The following is a 21,585-nucleotide window of genomic DNA, read 5'->3' on the forward strand; positions in this document are numbered from 1 at the left end:
CTTTAGTGTTTAATGCATCAAATCTGTTCTTCAGATGATCTCCAAATTCAGGTGGGATAAATTCAAGGTCATATTATGGCTCTCGTAGACTTGTTTTCAACCATTTCAAAAAGATGTCTACTCATGCCTTATTGACTATGCAAAGGCTTTCGACTGTGTGGTTCATGACAAGCTGTGGACAACACTGCGGAGAATGAGTACTCCAAAATAACTGTGCTCCTGAGGAGCCTCTACATAGATCAAGAGGCAGTTGTTCAAATAGAACAAGGGGACATTGAATGCTTTAAAATCAGGATAGGTGTGAGCCAGGGTTGTATTGAATCTTATGCTGAGCAAATAATCCAAGGAACTGGTTTATATGAAGGAGAACATGGCATCAGGATTAACAATCTGCAATACGCAGATGATACAACCTTGTTCCTTGATATATCTGAAGTATATTTTAAACATTAAATCAGAATTATCCCTTGAGGTCACCTTTAATCTAAATAAGACTGACTTCTGCGCTGTGGGCTAATGCGTCAGAATGCAATGTCATTTGAACTGCAAGGTCAGTGGTTCAAGTTCACTAGCCAATCCTTGCAAACCCTAAACAGGGTTGCTATGGGTCGGAATTGACTTGACAGCACTTAACAACAACAATATAAAATAAATAGTAAAAAATTCTAAAGCAAAGATGAAAAGGTAAGAGGGCAGGGAAACTAGTGTACTAGAAATGGTACATACAGAACTGAATAAATGAGAATGACATATTGTGGGAAATGTAACCAATATCACTGAATAATGTGTACATTATGTCAGAGACCCTAACTACAATGGAAAGAAACCCTAACTTGTCCTGGACCATTGTAATAATCATTTAATAATCATTGCTATGTTTGAGCCTACTGTTGCTGTCATTGTGTCAACCCATCTTGCTGATGGTCTTCCTATTTTTCACGGACCCTCTTTCTTAACAAGCATAATGCCTTCTCTAGGGACTGGTTACTCTTGATAGCACAACCAAAGTACTTGAGGCAAAGCCTTGCTTCCAAGGAGCATTCTGGCTGAATTTCTTCCAAGACAGAACTGTTTGTTCTTCTGGAAGTCTGTGGTATATTCAATATTCATCACCAACACCATACTTCAAATGTATCAATTCTTTTTAGATCTTCATCATTCATTGCCCAGTTTTTGCATTCATTTGAGGTTATTAGTGTTCTGTCAATTCCTGAAGTCTTGTTTTTCACCAATGCTGTAGTGTAGCTTGGACTTCTTCGTTTAATACCATTGGTTCTTTATGGTTCTTCATGTTACGTCTTGAAGTACAGCCATAAGGCTCCTCAGAAGTCAGGATAATGAGATTTTGTCTCTTATGCTTCTGACATATTACCAGGAGGGATGAGTTCCTGGAGAAGGACATCATGCTTGGTAAAGTGGGGGGCGGGGGGAGGGGGTCAGTGAAAAAGAGGAAGACTCCCAACAAGATGGATTGGCACAGTGGCAGCAGCAATGGACTCGAGCATAAAATCAATTGTGAGACTGGCACAGGACCACACAGTGTTTTGTTCTGTAGTGCATAAGGTCGCTATGAGTTAGAATGGACACTTTGGCACCTAACAAGCACCTACTCTTTTTGGTACAATGAATCTGCATAGTCCTTCCATCTTCTGCTGATGTATCCTGCACTGTTCAATATTTTGCCAATAAAAATTTTCAATATTGCAACGAGTTGCTTGAATTTTTTTCTACCTTAAGAAATGCCTGACCGTGTCATTCCCTTTAGGTTTTGTGACTCCAGGTCCCTGCACATTTCATTATAATGCTGTCTTCTAGAGGCACCCTCTGGAATCTTCTGTTCAGTTCTTTTATTTCATCCACTTGCTTTATCTACTCTGTGTTCTAGAGCAAGTTTTACACTCTCTTATGACACACATTTTGATCTTTTCTTTCCTGAATTTTTATGATCTTTTGCTTTCTTCATATATGACAATCTTGTTGTCATTCTCCACAACCTGTCTGGTGTTGAGTCACTAGTGTTTAATATATCAAGTCTATTCTTGAGATGGTCTCTAAATTCAGGCAGTATATAGTCAAGGTCAGGTTTTGGCTTTTGTGGACTTTTTTCTGTATCTTCAACATGAACTTGCATATGAACAACTGATGGTCTGTTTTGCAGTCAGCTCCTGACATCTTTCTGACTGACAATATTGATTGAGCCTCTCTGCTGTCTTTTCCAAAGATGTAGTTGATTTGAGTCCTGTGCATTCCATTTGGAGAGGTCCACAGATATAGTCCGAAGTTCTGGTGTGGCGCTGTGGGTTAATGCATCAGACTGCAAAGTGGTTTGAACTGCAAGGTCGGCAGTTCAAACTCACCAGCTGCTCCTTGGAAACCCTATATAGGATCTCTAGGGATTGGAACCAACTCAAATGGCACTTAATAACAACAACATATATAGTCTGTGTATATGTTGTTGAAAAATGTATTTGCAGTAAGTGGTGGGATCTCCAGCTCATGAAGTAAAGTTGAGTTTTCATAGGAGGATTGTTTTCAGAGTGGGGTGTCTCCAGGTACTTAACTGGGGGAGCTAGGGTTGTGGACCCACAGAGCTAGAATAGAGTGTCTTCAGGCTGAGGCTTATGATGAAGTGGCGACAGAAACGACACGGGAGATCATTTGACAACTGGCAGTGTGAGTCTGGGTAAGTTAGTTAGCCTCTCAGTTTCTTCTTCTATAAAACAGGCTCTCAATACCTTTCCGATTTGTGATGAAATAGTAAAGGAAATAATAAAAGAAAGCACTGAACACACAAGGAGACACTCCTCCAAAATAGTTGATTTCTGTTCTACCTCATGTTTGATGTTTCTCCGCTTTTCTTGCTACCTTCTAGTTCATCTCAAAATTTTCTTCTTTTTGTAAATGGATCAAGAGCTTAATAGGGCAAATCAAACTTTAAGAAGAAAATCTAGGTGATATGAAAATCAACTCCATGTAACTCTAAACTACCTATGGACACTGAAAAATAACAGACGAGCAAAACAAAAAACCATGAATGACAAACTTCACCCCTATTCAGAGAACCATTGTTTGCATTCTGCTGAAAACACTTCTAGCAACTCCTCACCGCTTTTACATGTAGATTAATTTTTTGAACAGCAATAAGATCATAATCCACACTACTGTCAGCCACCTTTCCTACTGTAACATTTAGTAAAAATTCCCCGTCATTAACTGCTTTTCTATATCATTGAACAATGGGACATCGTATTTCCCCCCACACACACACTCTTTTAAACAATGCAATGATAGTGACTGCAGTTAAATCATATAAATTTTTCATAATTGTTTCCTTAGGATGCATTTCTGCAAACAGAACTGATGAGACAAAAGACCTGATAAAAATTGTCAAACTAGTCTCCTAAAAGATATGATCATATTGCTCTCCCACCATTAATATACTGGAGTGCTTTTCCCTTGTGCCCTACCCCGTTCACTTCTGATTTTTTTCAAAGCTTTATCACGAATCATGTTTAATCTAGTTTTCCTTGGCTTTCGCTTGACTCAAACCAAAACAGAGGCATTTCTTTTACTATGAGACGTCTCATAACATAGGTGCAATACAGCATCGCACACTAATTAGGTTACAAAATTTATAGTAAGTAGACCACTACTGGTGTGGCGCTGTGTGATAATGCACTGGACCACAAGGTCGGTTTGCACTTCAAGGTCAGCGGTTCAAATTCACCAGCAGCTCCTTGCAAACGCTATACAGGATTGCTCTGAACTGACTCGATGACATTTGAACAATAGATCTCTATAATTATAATAGAACTGGACTCTGAGCTGAAACTTGAAGTACAACAGGTACTTTAAGACTTGGCTTATGCAATATATGTACTGAACACTGTTCTGAATAATACAATACAGTGTGTTAATGGGAGTGCTGGTTATGAGAGGAAAGGAAACAGTATCGCTTGAATTAAAGGTGGTGCAATTATTGTTGAAGCTATTTAGGGATGTCTATTTCACAGCTCCTAATTTGTATGTGGAAGTCCTGGTGTGGCGCTGTGGTTTATGTGCCAGACTGCAAAGTCGTTTGAACTGCAAGGTTGGCAGTTCAAACTCACCAGTTGCTCCTCAGAAACCCTATACAGGGTTGTTATGGGTCGGAACTGACTTGACAGCACTTAACAACAACAACAATTTGTATGTGACATTGTAGGATGGGCACTGAACTATGAACCACAAGGTCGGTAGTTCAAACCCAACAGCTGCTCCTCAGAAACCCTGTATAGGGTTGCTATGAGTCAGAATCGACTAGACGGTATTTAACAACAACATACTCCTTAACCACCGGACTTTCTAAGGAAACATAATTCTGAACTCCTTTCTCATATTTCATATTTTATGAAAATATATAAGCCCCTTTTTCTCTTTGAACAACTTTTTGAAGAACAAGGTTACACCACATTGGTGATGCTTTCAACAAGTTAGTTTTTTCAGCCAGTATAGATGAAATGCTAACATTTGAAAAAGCAGAGAAAAAAAAGTGATAACAGTTCATCAAGGCCAAAGAATGGCCCAAAATTCCCTCTAGGAGCTTGAGAAACTGCTGCATTCTGAGAGTGGAAACTTCTTTGTATTCTGTGATCTGTTTTAAGTCTCAGGTGTTTTCAAACAAATCAGTAATGTGTAGCCAGGAATTGGGTTCTTCAGATTGGGAAAAAAAAATTTAATGCAGGGATACAGGGTTGATTCATAGAATATGCAAATAATGGTTTTTTTCCTATGTAAAACATATCTAGAGTTATTACTATCTTTAATCTCTCTTCCGTTTCTCAATATTTGTTAGGTTAAATCTAAGGATTATGTTGTTGTTGTTGAGTGCCATCAAGCTGACACTGACTCATAGCAACCCTGCATACGGTTTCCAAGGTTTTAAATCTTCATGGGAGCCGAAGGCCTCATCTTTCTTCTGCGGAGCATCTGGTGGGCTCAAACCATGAACCTTGTGGTTTGAAGTGCAGTGTTTATCGTAGGAAACTAGTAAATTATTACCTAACAAGGAGGGAATATTAGACCTTCGGTTTTAAAATTTTTTGTGCCTTTTATATTCATGTTTATAACCACATATAGAACAGTTATACATTTTCATGTTTAATTAGTTTTAGTGGTGGTGGTAGTAGTGTGCCGTGGAGTTGGTTCCAACTCATAGCAACGCTGCATAACGTTTCTGAGGCTGTAGATCTTGATGGGAGCAGAAAGCTTCACTTATTTCGGTGGAATGGCTGGTAGCTTAGAACTGCTAACCTTGAAGTTAGCAGCCTGATTCGTCATCACTATGCTAAAAGAGCTCCTTCCTTATGACTTTCAGTACTTAGTACCAATTCTTTTATGAGGGTAAGACCATAAGTATTGCTACAAAGAAGGATGGAATTGAAATAAGAATGCCAGGGAGGAAGTGGAATAACTGTTGTTGCATGGAGGGGACTGCAATCACTGAGATACAACTGTGTGATTTATCGGATGTAAAACTGTTGATCTGCTCTGTAAATCTTCACTCAATTCACAATCAAAAGTTTCACACATACCCACAAAAGTCTTTCTACAAAGTCACAGAAACCCTTATTAAACAAAAATAACAAATTGTGAAGCTACTGTTTCTCAATATATCCTCCTCCATCTAGATTTATACACTTCTGAGGATGGTGTTTCCATCTTTAACCCTTCCCCCAAAGAATTCTGTGTTCTTCAATTTACATCATATAAAAACAACAGTTTTGGCATCCATGAGACACTCAAACATTTTAAATGTTCTCTGAGTTTGGGAAGCAAAAAGATGAGGCATTGTCATGGCTACAGGGTGGGTGGGGCATGGTTTCCCAACAAAATTCTCCTAAGACACAACTGCTACCCTCAAAGAATGAGCAAGTGCATTGTTGTGATCCAAAGAAATTCCTCATCCAACTTTCCTGGATTTTTTCTCACCAATGCAGTTCTCAACTTTCTTAAAACATTTTCAAAATAAGCCCCAATGATCACTCTGTGTCCTTTGAAAAAAAAAAAAGAAATCTATCATGATTATCCCCTCCTTGAAATCCCATAAAACAGTTGTCTTAACTTTGTGAGCTGACTTCTCTGCCTTGAATTTAACTAGCCAGCAGATCCCCTTAGAAACCACTATTCTGATAGGTCCTTTAATTTGTAAGCACCCTAAGGAGACTGGGAAGTCCTTGTGTGGTACTAATGGATAAATAAGCATTGGACTGCTAACCACAAGGTCGGCGATTCAAACTCACCAGCCCTCCTTGGAAACTCTGTACAGGTTTGTTACGAGTCAAAACAAGGAGACTAAGACAAGTGTATTACTGAGAAAATTTGTTTACAGTCATCCAATGATTGCAGAGATACATTTAAATACTATCAGCAGTATTTTTTAAGTTACTCTCATGTAAAAAGACTTGTTTACCATTCTTGAGAACTAGATTTTGACATGTGATTCAGATAGATAAGACTATCTCTTTCTCTTAGTAAATTTGTTTTCAGGAAGTATGGCACAAAAGATATGCTTCCTGAGAACTTGTTTTTCTGAGAATGTCGTATTCGAGCCTGAATAATTTTTATCTCAAAATCCCGAATACAATTTTAATTCCTCTTGTGTTCATTACTATAAACAAATGTCCGTGTCATACCTCTTTGCTCCTTTGTCAGTAACTTGGTTTAAGTAAGATTTTTCCACTTATCCGTGGCCTGAAAAAAAATCTGTCATAATTTATCTAAGTGCGGTTCCTCATTAATTCTATGTAAATATAAGTTCCTTGAATTTCTAAACTCAGATCATGAAAGCTTATCTCTTTATTCTAGCTTTGATTGCTGATTCTATTTCCATTGTTTGGTGCTTTTCTCCTAGAGCACCTTCAACTCTTAGAACTCTTCATTCATGCCTCCCACACCTGTCATCTGCTCTTACTCCCTTTGCATTCTTTGTGCACCTGTCACATATGTGCTGATCACATTCTACATTTTCATGGTATGGCTTTAACTAAGCTTCAAACTGAATTATTTGATGGCCACAAGAAGCCCAAGCTTAAATTCTAATAATTAATTTCAATTTATTTTATATCCTAATCTTCCAGATTTTAACATTTCGCTCTATAAAATAAGAACACAAAAACATACAGTTAAGTTCTTGACATCTCTTTCCACATGAAAGTCTATTTTAATCCTTTATTTATTTAATTCTTGTTGCTAACTCTTGGTTATATGTACAGAGTAGAACTGCTTTGTATGGTTTTCAAAGCTGTGATTTTGGGAAGCAGATCACTAATTCTGTCTTTTAAGGAGTCTCTGAGTAGGCTCAAACCACTGCCCTATCAGCAAGTAGGCAAATGCTTAACAGTTTGCATCCCAAAATGACTTTATTCTCTGAGATCCACAGTGCCAGAAGGATCACTACCTTCGAACAGAACAGCAATGTCAGTATATGTTTGTAGCTTGACCTACTTATGTTTGGAAATTATTAAAATGACATAACTTTGTGTTTTTGAACTGCTGTGTGAAACAAAGACAAAAGACAAATATGAAACTTCAAATATGCAGTTAAAAACAAAACTAAGAATAAAACAATTTGTGTAAGGATAAGTTTCTGGGTTGTCATCAGTGGATATACCGAAGTAGTAGGTTGTTTTTATGTTGTTGTTGTTCAATGCCACTGAGGTGGTACCAACTCATAGCAACCCTATGCACACACCAACCTCACAATCGTAGCTATGTATGAGCCCACTGCTGCTGCCACTGTGCCAATCCATCACTTGGGGGTCCCTCCTCTTTCTCTGACCCTCCACTTTACCAAATATGATGTCCTTCTCCAGGGACTAGTCCCTCCTGATAAGATGTCTGAAGTATGAGAGAGGAAGTCTGGCCATCCTGTCATCCAAGAAGGCTGTACATCTTCCAACACAGATTGGTTTATTCTTTTGGTAGTCCATGGTACTTTCAATATTCTCCTCCAACACCGTAACAGAAATGCATCCGTTTTTCTACGGTCTTCTTTATTCACTGTCCAACTTTAACATGTATATTACGTTACTGAAAATACCATGGCTTGGGTCAGGTGCACCTTAGTCCTCAAACTTAAATCTTAGCTCTTCAACATTTAAAGAGATCGTATACAGCAGATTTCCCTAATGCAGTATGTCATTTGATTTCTTGACTGCTGTTTCCATTAGTGTTGATGGTTGATCTGAGCAAAATAAAGTCTTTGACAACTTCATTCTCTTCTTCATTTATATGGAGGTTGTTTATTGGTCCATTGGTGCGCAGTTTTGTTATCTTTACAATGAGGTGCAATCCATACTGAGGGCTTTTTTTTTTATCAGTAAGTATTTTAAGTCCTTTTTGCATTCAGCAAGCAAGGTTGTGTCATCTGCATATCATATGTTGTTAATGAGTCTTCCTCCAATTCTGATGCCAGGTTTTTCTTTATATAATCCAGCCTCTTGTATTATTGACAAAGTATGTTGAAAGAACACAACCCTGGCGCACACCTTTCCTAATTTTAAATCATTTGTTGTTCCCTTGCTCTGTTTGAACAACTGCCTCTTGATCTATGTACAGGTTCCTCATGAGCACAACTGACATTCTCTGCAATGTTGTTCATAGCCTGTCAGGATCTGCACAATTGAAAGCTTTTGTCTACTCAATAAAAGCACAGGTAAACATCTTTCTGGTATTCTCTGCTTTCAGCCAAGATCCATATGACATCAGCAATGATATTCATCATTCCACAACCTCTTTTGAAATCAGCTTGAACCTCTGGAAGTTCTCTGTCAATGTATGCTTGCAGCCATTTTTGTATTATCTTTAACAAAAATTTTAGTTATTATTTATTATTGGATATTAAAGACATTGTCTGATGATTTCTGCATTCCATTGGGTCACCTCTCTTTGGAATGGGTACAAATATGGATCTCTTTCTATAAGTTGGCCAGGTAGCTGTCTTCCAAATTTCATGGCATAGATGAGAAAGTACCTCCAGTCCTGCATCAGTTTGTTTAAAGATTTCAATTCATATTCCATCAATTCCCATTGCACTATTCTTTGCCAGTTCCTTCAATGTATCTTGGACTTCTTTCTTCAGTTATCATTGGTTCTTGATCATATGCTACCTCTTGAAATGGTTGAATATCAACCATTCCTTTTTGGTATAGTCTGTGCATTCCTTCCATTTTCTTTTGATGCTTTCTGCATCTATCAATATTTTTCCCATAGAATCCCTCAATATTGTAAATCAAGGCTTGATTTTTTTTTATTCAGTTTCCTCAGCTTGACAAATGCTGAGCATGTTCTTCCCTTTTGGTTTTCTAACTCCAGGTCTTTGCACATTTCATTATAATATAAGACCTTGTCTTCATGACTTGCTCTTTGGAATTTTCTGTTCAGCTCTTTTACCTCATCATTTCTTCCATTTGCTTAAGCATCTCTATGCTGTAGAACAAGTTTCAGAGTCTCTTCTGACATCCATTCGATCTTTTCCTTCTTTCTTATGTTATTAATGACTTTTTGCTTTCTTCCTTCATGATGTTCTTGATGTCATTCCACAACTCTTCTGGTCTTTAGTCTTTAGTGTGTAATGTATCAAATCTGTTCTTCAGATGATCTCTAATTCAGGTAGGATATGTTCAAGGTCATAATTTGTTTTTTTGGACTTGTGTTAATTTTCTTGAGCTTCAGCCTGAGCCTGCATATGATAGTCTGTTCCAGAGTCTGTCCATGCCCTGTTTTGACAGAAGATAAGGAGCAAATGGTCGGTTTACTGCCGATGTTGTGGTTTGCAGTCCAATGCTGATCACTACACTGAGATATCATCCATATTTATAAAATTCATATTTCTATCTTCATGCTCTTAAAAATAAGTATGTGTACTGTTCTAAGCTTAAGGAATAATGTATTCCTTTAATATAAAAGTATTTTATGATACAATTCATACCAATTTAATATATTTTGATTCAGTAATAAGAAACGAACATCTCTTCATACATTTATAGATAGTCAAGCATGTTTGTGTCAAATTTCACTAATTTAATAGCTTTAAGGCCAACTGATTTAGATGTTAATCACATTTCAATACTTCATAATAATATACAGACTAGCATTTGACAAAGCAAAGTTGCTAAATAAAGATTAACCATCCCAGTAATAATGTGTCTTGATTTAGTTTTCAAAATTAGCTATTAAATCCAAACACAAATTCATTATATTCCTTCCTCCTTTTTGATTTCTCTAGTCAATTCTTGGCTGTTGTTTTTTGCCTTCAAACACTACAATGGTTACCAAGTGCTGCTTTTTCTATGAGGAATATCTCTCCTCCATGTGCCCTTTCCCCTTCCCCTTGGCTTCTGCTTAGGCTCAGTCCTACACCTGAAAGCTCTGTTCCACTAACTGACCAGCACTGTTTGCCTTTACACTCAGTCCTCTCACATCCATCCTCATTGCTCTCTAGATTCACCATTTTAAAATCTCTCTCCCAAGAGTTCCCTACTTACTACAGAATAAAGGCCAATCTTTAGGATGGCTGACAAGCTCCTCCTTCATTTAGCATTTTCTTTTCTCTCCACACTAGAGTAATGGAAAGACGCCATGAACTGGAACTGGAATTACTCTTGACTTGATGTCTGATGCTCCACCTAGTGGTTGAAACACCACCCTGGGATGAGAATCTGATGTATCAGATCAAACCCTGTGAGATAAATTAGGATACTTAATGATACATTCACATTTTAAGGTAAATTAAGATGTAGAGAGCATCATTAAGCCCTGGAATTCAATAGATTTATCTACGCACTGGATTCTCCTGAGGACATAGCTCCAGTTCAGTTACCATTACCGCTACAGGATAGGGGCAGACTCAATGGCACCTAAAACAAAACAATCAATGTGGTAGGGATAATTGGGGAGAAACAGTACAGTGGATGAGGGCATTTACTTGGAAATCATGAGATGTTTTGGGGCTAGATATAGTGGTTGCACAACACTGTTAGTAGACTTAAAATGATATTGAACTGCTCACTTTAAAATGGTAAATTTTATGTTATTGAATTTCATCTCAATAAATTATTGGTTTTTTAAATCCACTAAGCTACATAAAAATACATTAGATAATAATCATATTAACCCACTAAAATGATTTAAATTGTATGATTTCTTAGAAACTAGTAAAATACTGAATTTGTCTCTCTTGGAGGAGTATCAGCAATGAAGCACCCATTACCACCCCAAAGGCAGTGTCATATGTCTTTGGAAAGAGCTGCTGGAAAGTGCTACCAAACACCAGGGACAAAAAAAAAAAAAAAAACTATCCTGCTGTAACTTTGGCATAATCAGGGTCAAAGGGATAAGTGTCATTATTTTGCTCCAAGCCCACATTTTATATACTGCTCTTCTTCTTTCCCTTCGCCTAGCAATCCTGTATGTTGCAGCTGTAGGTCACAATCAAGTTTTGATTGCTGGTTCTCTTTGCCAGAGTCCTAATGGCACAAGGGTTAAGTGCCCAGCTGCTAACCAAAAGGCTGGTAGTTGAAACCCACTAGTCACTCATGGAAGAAAGAAGTGACAGTCTACTTCTGTAAAAATTGTTGTTAAGTGCAACTGAGTTCGTTCTGACTCACAACGATCCTGTATAGCATTTTCAAGAAGCAGCTGCTGGTTTTGAACTGCCAACCTTGTGGATAGTAGTCTAGTGCTTAGCCTATAGCACCACACCCTACTCTGTCCTACAGAGTTGTTATTAGTTGGAAGTTACATGACAACAATGAGTTTACCTTTTTCTGATGTCAAATGGATTTTAGATAAAATCAGAGAACACCAGATGTTAAGTGTGTTCGATTCATTATGCAAAGACACTCAATTGTGAGGATGATAACAAATTGTGGGTAGCACTATGAAGAATGAGGATTCCAGAACACTTAATTGTGCCATGCACAACCTGAATACAGACCAAGAGGCAGTCATTCGAACAGAACAAGAGGATATTGTGGTTTAAAATCAGGAACGGTGTGCATTAGGTTTGTACCCTTTCACCATACTTTTAAAATCAGTTTGCTGAGCAAGTAATCCCAGAAGTGTGACTATATGAAGAACAACACAGCATCAGGATTGGAGAAAGCCTCATTAATAACCTGCAATATGCCGATGACATGACCTTGCTTGCCAAAAGTAAAGAGAATTTTCAGCACTTACTGATGAAGATAAAAATTACATATTGTAGTATGGATAACACCTCAAAATAAAGAAAACAAATCCTCATAAGTGTACCAATAAGCAACTTGATATACAGAAAGAAATGCCAGTAGTCAAGGGTTCCAATTTAATTGGATGCACAATCAGCACTCATGGAAGCAGCAGTCAAGAAAACAAACGAGGTATTGCATTGGGGAAATTGGCTATAAAAGAACCTTTAAAAATGTTAAAAGGCAAAGATGCCACTTTAAAGACCAAGATGTGTGACCCAAGCTACAGTATTTTAATTGTTTCAAATGCATGTGAAAGTTAGACAACGAATAAAGTACACAAAAGAAGAAATAATGAATTTTAATTATAATGTTTCTAAAGGATACTGAATATACAATACAGTGCTGTGGGCTCTGTATTGGGCTGCTAACCAAAGGTTGGTGGTTCAACACCACCAGCTGCTCCATGGGAGAATGACGAGGCTGTCTGCTTCTGTAAAGATTTACAATCTTGGGAATTCTATGTAGGGTCTCTACAATTCAGAATCTATTCTATGGCAGTGGGTTTTCTTGTTTTGTTTTTATCAAGGCTAGGAATGAGATCTGTTCTTCAAAAATATGTAAGTAAAATGTTATTTAGCATTACTTTGTTGTTGTCATTTTGTTGTTGTAGTTGTTAAGTGCCGTCGAGTCGGTTCCGACCCATAGTGACCCTGTACAGGGTTTCCGGGGCTGTAAATCTTTATGAGAGCAGAAAGTCTCATCTTTCTCCCATGGAGCAGCTGGTAGTTTTGAACTGCTGACCTTGAGGTTTGCAGCCTGATTCGTAACCACTACGCTACCAGAGCTTTAAGTGTCGTCAAATTGTGTCCCCCACCCATGTTGACCTAGTACAGGGTTACTGAAGAGTGGGTAGTGGGTTTCAATCGCCAATCTTTCAGTCCAGTGCTTACTCTAAAGCACCACACCAGGTCTCTAGTCTAACTTTAAGGTTAAAAACAGCATTTTTTTTAATGCTTTAAAATCTTCATGTACAGTAAATGAAGGTGGACTGTGATTAAAAAAAAAAATTGTTTCAAGTAGAGGTTTCAAGTAGAGGTTGGTTCAATCGTTTCAAAGTGAGGGCAAATGTACATAACAATAAAGGGTTAATGTGGTGCTATGGAATAAAACACCACAAGGTTGGTGGTTCAAACTCATCAGCCATTCCTCAGAAACCCTAAACAGGGTGGCTATGAATCAGAAGTGACTTGACTGTACTTAACAACAACAACAGGAGATGTGCGTAAGTCCAATGTTCACAATCTAGAGACTGCTGGACTACTAGGACTACCAGAAGAATGAACGAGTATGTGTTGGAAGAAGTACAACCAGGATGTTCCTTAGAAACAAGGATGAGGAGACTTCATCTCATGTACTTTGGTCATGTTATCAGATGGGACCAATCCCTGGATAAGGCTGTACACCGTGGTAGAGGGTCAAAGAAAAAGAGGAAGACTCTCAGTGAGATGGACTGACACAGTGGCTACAGCAATGGGTTCAAACATAACAACCATTGTGAGTGTGGCACAGGACTGGGCAGTATTATGTTCTGTTACACATAAGATCATTATAAGTAGGAACCGACTTGGTGGCACTTAGCAACCACTACCACCACCATGGACTCCTGATGTTGCACTGCAGAATTAGCACTGACTGTAAGCCACAAGGTTGGCAGTTCAAACCCACCAGCTGCTCCTTGGAAACCCTACACAGAGTCACTATGAGTTGGGATTGACTCGACAGCACTTAACAACCATCACCACCCTTACTTTGCAATCCTTTCTCAATACATTCCATGTTTGTGTGTGACAGAAACTACAGCATGAGATGGAAAAGCCCAGTGAGGCAACATTTATCACTTCCTCCATTTAAAATACGCCATTTCTAGACATGAGGTTTCAGAATGCAATGGCGTTGGGAGAAAACATACAAAACTGTGAATTCGTTTTAAGACTCCATTTAACTAAGACTCACAAATCTCTTTTTTTAAATTGATGTATGCTAGGCCATGCCTTCTTTATTTTTTATTGCTTAGTGTATTCCAAAAAGCTGGGGCACTTCTATTAACACTTTGATGGATATTTCTACATATATTAAGAAAAATTATTTCTCATACAAGGAAAGTGCTTATGCATTTTACAAGTGTTTACTGGCACACAGGATGTACTAAACACAGTGCTAGATGTTGAGAACAAAACACACCAACACATTTATTCCATTGTCATCCCTGTGCACAAGATGGTAGACAAAGCAAGTGCCTAAGACACATAGAAATTATTCAAAACATGTGTTATTATTACTATTATGATCATTTGAAAATTATGTTTTAAAACTCTTTAGATTTTAAAATAAAATGCTGCAGTTACTGCCAATAATACTCACCAACACTATAGAATCTCTTTAATTCTGTACGTCTGATCTCCTTTAACTGATTATTTTTTCTCTTCTTTTTCTCATCAGTACTATATTCCTCCTGCTCCACAGTGATGTTGCACTTGTCTTGTTCTAAAATGACTGTATCGGCATCTTCTTTTCCAGTATGGCTCCGCGTAGCTGTCACTGAGGCCATCTCTGCATTTTGTTTGGCCTGTTTTTTCTTTTTCAATCTAGGAATAAAGGGGTAAAAATAATAAATACAAACACTGGAAAACTGATTTGCTAGTAGGTGTTCATTTCAGGCTGTCTGACGTTGAGAAACGGAATAAGAAAATATTTTCTTTATATTGTTGTAAATTACATATTTTGTGATTTCCTTATTACTGAAAGTGTGTATGTTGAGATCTGTGGCCTTTCCTCAACTTCATCTAATGAATACTTATTTCTCAGCAGATTGCTCAGAAATGTTCTAGGTCTGAAGAACAACTAGGTTTTCATATCTTGATTATTTCCTATTGAGATATATAGCTACCCTATTTTACAACCCTGTCTTTGATGTGACTAATACACACACACACACACACACACACACACACACATAAACAAAGGGGCATAAAAAAGTTTACATGAAAATTCCATTATCTTTTCATTCCATATATGTATGTGTGCATGTGTGTTTCCGATTTCAGTGGTACATATGGACTATGAACAAGCAAGTAATTGAAAACAAGTCCATTATAATTCATTCCCATTCTGAATATTAATGTTTGGCAAACTATGTTGTTGTTGTTAATATCAGATGTAAGCCAGTTCTGACTCACAGCAACCCTGTACAGAGTTTCTGAGAGAAGGCTGGTGAGCTTGAACCGCTAACTTGCAGTCCACCATATTAACCCATAGTGCTGTAAAATAACGTGCTGATTGCAAGGTCAGTTTGAGCTGCAAGACTGGTGTTTCCAACCCACCAGCAGCTCCTTGGAAACCCTATACAGGGTCACTATTACTCAGAACTAACTTGACAGCATTTAACAACAGCAACAACAAAGAAGGCCAGTTAATACCACTATTATTCAAATTTAAACACCAATCAATAAAGCCAGTGGTGATAAAATTGAAGAGTTCCACCAACTTCTTCAGACTGAATAGTCTAACCATGCTATCATTCATTGACAAGTCAGTAATAGCTACTAGGTTATTAGATTTTTTTTTTATTGGTTCATTGCTGAGTCAGGAGTCCTGTTGTTAAGTACCATTTAGTTGGTTCTGACCCATAGTAACCCTACATAGAGTTTCCAAGGAGCATTTGGTGGGAGTTAAGGAGTAGCTATGAAAAAACTCAGAGACGAATTTATTCCCCATCTCATAGTTCAACTATCTTTTTTGTTTGCTTGTTATATGTTGTTGTTAGGTGCAGTCAAGTCAGTTCCAACTCACAGTGATCCTATGTACAACAGAACACAACACAGCCTGGTCTTGTGGTGACCTCACAGTCACTGTTATGTTTGAGCCATTGTTGCAGCCACTATGTTGATCTATCTCGTTGAGGGTCTACCTTACCAAGCATGATGTCTTTCTCCAGGGATTACTCTCTTCTGATAACATGTCCAAAGTATGTGATATGAAGTCTTACCACCCTCACTTCTTAGGAGCATTCTGGTTGTATTTCTTCCAAGACAGATTTTTTTGTTCTGGCTGTCTTTCATACCCTCAATATTCTTTGCCAATACCATAATTCACCTGCATTAATTCTTCTCCAGTCCTCCTTATTCATTGTCTAGTTTCCCCAAACACATGAAGTGACTGAAAATAGCATGGCTTAGGTCAAGCAGTGCACTTTTGTCCTCAGTGACATCTTTGCTTCTTAACACTTTAAAGAGTATTTTGTAGCAGATCTGCCCAATGCAATACATCATTTGATTTCCTGACAGCTGCTTCCATGATTGTAGATCCAAGTTGCAGTGCAGTGAATTACTTAATATGATCCGTCTAGCTACAGTCTTTGTAACTCCCACTAAATGATTGGATAAGACTATCAAATAAGGTGTATGGAACCTTCCCAAGGGGATTAGTCAGTTTTGCCATCTCCCTAGGCTTAACATGAGTTATCCCAGAGGAGAAAAGGGAGACCTTTAAGAGAGAAAAGTCATATTGAGAGAGAAGAGTAGAACTTGTCTTTTGGATGCAGGATATCCACACTAGGAACCTAACCCCAGGACACTGAGTTGTATGTAACTCAGGAGACGCCAAGAAGCAGCAGAGAAATGGTGGCAGCAGAAGCAGGAGATGATGCAGTGGGCTTCCCAGTTCACAGTGTGAGAGAACTCAGAGCTTGCTGGCAGAACAGGGTGCCACTGGAAACTTGGTAGAGAAAGTTTTGCCAACTCAAGGAGCACCTTCAGATGCAGACTTATGGTGAGAGTGGGGTGCCTCTAGACACTTATTGACAAGAGCTCAAAGAGCTCCGTAACATTTGCCTAAGCAGGACATAGGCCAACGAGCTGCAAGACTGAGAAGCTAAGTGAGGGCCATAGAGAAGCATGCTGTGGGGCACAACTGTGAACAGGCTGTTCTGATCAAAGAACTGTCTGCTGAGTTGTTTCTGAAGTTGAATGGTAACCTGTAATGAACCTATAATCCTGAATTTTGTCTGTGTGGCTACTGCAATGAATTACTGAGAACAGCAGAGAAAGTACAGAGTGCTGTGGGAAGGACAGTTGGTGCCAGACTTGGTTAAAAGTTTGGAGGGTGGAAGCATAACCGACTCTTGGCCTCATCTGAATCAGCCTTGGGCTGTTGATCTTTTGTCTTCTTTCCCCTTGTGAAATTAGAGAGGGACAGACACTTCTCCCATGCCATTTTTACACAAATGAAATTAAATCCTTGACAACTTCAATATTGTCTCCACTTATCATGATGGTGCTTACCAGCCCAATTGTGAAGACTTTTTGCTTTCTTTATGTTGAGGTGTAGAACCCATACAAATCCATTTATATGGATTATACCTCAACATAAAAAAGTCTTTGATCTTGCTATATAACATAATAAATCTATAAACCAAACCAAGTTAAAGACTGATAAAAGAGATTATATTCAATAAACATGTTTTCATGCTTTAATTTCAGATTGTAAACTAGTTTTCTGATAAAAGAGTAGGTGGCTCTTTGCAAAATTAAGTCAGATAGTGTTCCTGATAAAACAATTTCTCTCCCTATTAATACTACTATATGAACCTGAAATCAACACAGTTTCCTAGATACAACACAGCTATCATCTCACACCTTTGGTGGTTTGTCTATGTATCCAGAATGCTGGCTAGGGGTATGATCTTTTTGTTCTGATATGTTGGTTATAATGGCTGGTCAACAACATGCTTGACAAAGCATGAAAACTTCTAAGATATTATCAAACATCATAAGGAAATGAGGTGTTGGGCCTAGGGGCTCAGAACCATAGTCTCAGGGGACACTGGCATGGTTCATAAGGATAATGTTCTACATCCTACTTTGGTAACAACTGGGATCTTAAAAGCTCATGAGAAGCCATCTAAGGTGCCACTACTGGTGTCTCTCTGTGTGGGAAAAAGAAGAGTGATGACAACTGAAGATGCTTTGAATCAATCAGCCCAATAGACTAATGGAACATGTGAACTTCTGTCTCCATGACCCTGATACCAGAAGACCTGGATGGTGCATAGCTACCACGATCAACTGCTCTGAAAGAATTCCTATTAGAAGGTCCCAGGCAGAGTGGCAGAACATGTAGAACAAACCTCAAAATTATATTTAAAAAGACCAGGTTTATGGCTTACTGGTCAGAAAGAGACTGGAGGAAACTGAGACTACGGCCTTCAACCATCCTTAAGGTCTGAAAAGGAAATCACCCTCGTAGTCCAATTTTCAGCCAAGTCTGGTGTGGCACTGTGGGTTAATGCACTGGACTGCAAGGTCAGTTTGAACCGCAAGGTCGGTGGTGGTTCAAGCTCACCAGCTGTTCCTTGGAAACCCTACACAGGGTTGCTACGGGTTGGAACTAACTTTACAGCACTTGATAACATTAACAGTATAAATGTATATGTATATGTGTGTATATATGTATAAACACAACATTTACCTAAGGACACAGTTGAAAAGGGATGGGAATGTTGGTAGAATGGAACTAGGACCCATGGAGGAAGTGGGATAACTGCTGTTGCAGGGAAGGGATTATATTCATTGAGATGAAGCAAAGTGTATCGTTTGTTGAATGTAAAATTGAGGCTTGTCTTTAAACCTTCACACTTTAAACACTCACAATAAAAAGTTAGATTTAAAAAAAAAAATCACGGATTAAAGAAGAACATGCTTGATATGGACCATAATGCCCTCTTCTAAAAACAATTCGAGAAAAGAGGTGCCAAAATTGGATTCTATTCAGCCTGCTATATGTGCTTCTTGCGTGTCTGATTTTTCCACTTTAAATTGATTTAAATGTTAACACATGAAAACAGCAAAATGGTATGCATTGTTTTATTCATTTTCTTCCCTTTTTCCTCACACAAATCATCATTGTTAACACACAGAACCATAGTTGTTACTTTGAAAAACTTGCTAGAAAATAATATCAAACTAGTTTAACAAACCACAGTGTACTTTAATGCTTATAAAGTCGTACTATTTAGCTACATATTTTGCTTTGACTAGATTACTCAAGAAAATTTATTTGGAGATTTAAATATAACTGAAATGTTCTGATCTTGAAAATGGAAATTTTTCAAAGGCAGAAATACATTCTGAAAACCTTTTTGAAGGGGGAATAACTGCCAGTGATGAATGTAGCATGTAGAATGTTTGAATATTCTTCAAACATTTGCTTTTAGGACTTCTGTCTTTCACCCTTCTCTTTTGCTCTTTGAGCCAATATTCATTACGGTAAGACATTCTCACTATCCAGTTTTATTATCATTAATTTTAGAAGAAAAGGTCATGCAATAAAATAAACTGTCCTTATTTAACCTCAGGTTTTCCAATGATCCCAAATGTATAGTTAGTTAAATTTGCAAAAAAATATTTGGCAAATAATAGTGAACAGATAAATGATTGAAAATGACATTTAACATTTGATGCTATGAGTACAAGTAAAAAGAAAACATTTGTATTTATGCTGCATTTGTCCTTTTTAAAAACCAGATAACGAAACAAGTATTTATTATTCAAGCCCCTTGTGTTACTGTAACCAGGCCCCATTAATTTTATCTCCTAACTCTCACACACACACACACACACTCTTTCTCTCTCTCTCACTCACACTTACACACCACACACACAAATTCACTTTTTCTTCTTGGTCTCTCCTGCTGTTGACTCATTTCAGGCTTTTATAATCCCTCTTTTTATTTGAAGTATATTTTAAATATTATTTATTAATCTTTGTTTTATGATGAAAGTATACAAGTTCATACTAGAAACTTTTGGAAATGCAGAAAAGCAAAAAGAATGAAATTTAAATCAAATGCATTGCTAATACTAAGCTGCAAGCATTGTTCTGGGGGAGATAATATGACAGCTATTAGATACAGGAAAGGATACTTTTCCTAACGGCAGAAGGTTGAGGCAAACTAAACAGCTTGCCTTCAAGTCAATACCAATAACTAGAGACCCTATAGGACAGAAAATTCCCCCATAGGGTTTCACAGGCTGTACTATTAACAGGAGCAGTTGACCAAGTCCTTCCTCCCATGCACTTGCTGGCGGGTTTGAACCATCAATTTTTTGGTTAGCAGTTAAGGACTTAACCATTGTGCCACCAGGGCTACATATAAATACAAAGGTATTAAGCTACAACTAACCAGTTGTCACTAACTAATCATTCAGTCAATCCTAATTCATGAGGGTCCTATATGTGTTAAAGGATCCAAAGTGTTTTCAAAGACTGTTTTGTTGGGGTTTTTTCCACAAAAGTAGAACATCAGGCATTTCTCCTAAGTTTAAACTACAGACTTTAAAAATTGGTATTTTATATGACTCTGTTCTTAATTTTACAATTTGAGGTGCATATGTTGCTATAAAAAGTGCTTTAGTTATAAATATCTAACATGATGTTGCCCAACATGGGAGCCAGATACAATACATGCTGGAGTCCTGGTGTGGTGCTATAGGGTCAGCACTGGACTGCAAATAACAGGTCGATAATTCAAACCCACCAGTTGCTCCTCAGAAACCCTATACAGTGTTGTTATGAGTCGGAACTGACTCTAAGGAACTTAGCAACAATTAAGTATGTGTTGCTATTAAATTAACTCAAATTAAGTAAAATATCAGTTCTTTAGTTGTCATATGTCACAAGTACAACAGTCTCATGTGCTGGGGATATTGTATTGGACAACACACATACGAACACATTTATCATTGCAGAAAGGTCTACTGGACAGTATTGATCTAGAGACACAATTATTAGTAAGTCTAGGAGACATGGAGAAGATAGAAATCATTTCATATTTAAAACTTAATAGCTTTATGCATAGAATCTGTCTATAATGGCACACAAGAAATTGATAATGTGCGTTTCCAACAAAGTTACTACATCCACAGGAGATACGCAGTGAGAGCCTAAGAATACACTAACATACAATCATCACTAAATACAAACATGAAAACACGATAATATCCTGGAGACAACAGACAATTTTAGCCCACATGAAGCAACACAAGAAAATCACTCAAATGACCAAGATGCAGAGCCAGAAAATGCTTCTGAAGAAGAAAAGGCATAGGAAGTAACTGAAAAAGAATTCAAAAGAATACTATTTAGGTACTTTCCAAGGTCATATAAAAAGATGGAAGAATGCAGGGACAACACAGATTTTTTTGTGTGTGTGAAGAATTCAGGAAAACACTACTAGAAAAAACAAACAAAATAAATGTAAATGTTGAAGTCATACAAAACCTGCAATTAGAAATGTGGAAGATTACTACTAAGATTT

The 21,585-nt window shown here is 37.7% G+C and overlaps 1 protein-coding gene across 3 annotated transcripts in view; it reads right to left on the reverse strand.

Annotated features, from left to right (window-relative positions):
* The window catches only part of NCOA7 (nuclear receptor coactivator 7), a 245,799-nt gene that overhangs the window by 99,822 nt on the left and 124,392 nt on the right, over positions 1-21,585 (reverse strand). The window contains exon 3 of one of the 3 annotated variants that reach the window (XM_006834686.1): positions 14,634-14,857. The exons of 1 other annotated variant lie outside the window; for it this stretch is intronic. In XM_006834686.1, coding sequence (XP_006834749.1) covers positions 14,634-14,857 — 224 coding nt within the window. Of the gene's footprint in view, positions 1-14,633; positions 14,858-21,585 lie in introns of those variants that run through there. One more of the 3 variants, XM_006834688.1, reaches the window with a different exon arrangement.

This window comes from Chrysochloris asiatica, unplaced genomic scaffold, assembly GCF_000296735.1.
Source record: "Chrysochloris asiatica unplaced genomic scaffold, ChrAsi1.0 scaffold00013, whole genome shotgun sequence".
Lineage (NCBI taxonomy): Eukaryota > Metazoa > Chordata > Mammalia > Afrosoricida > Chrysochloridae > Chrysochloris > Chrysochloris asiatica.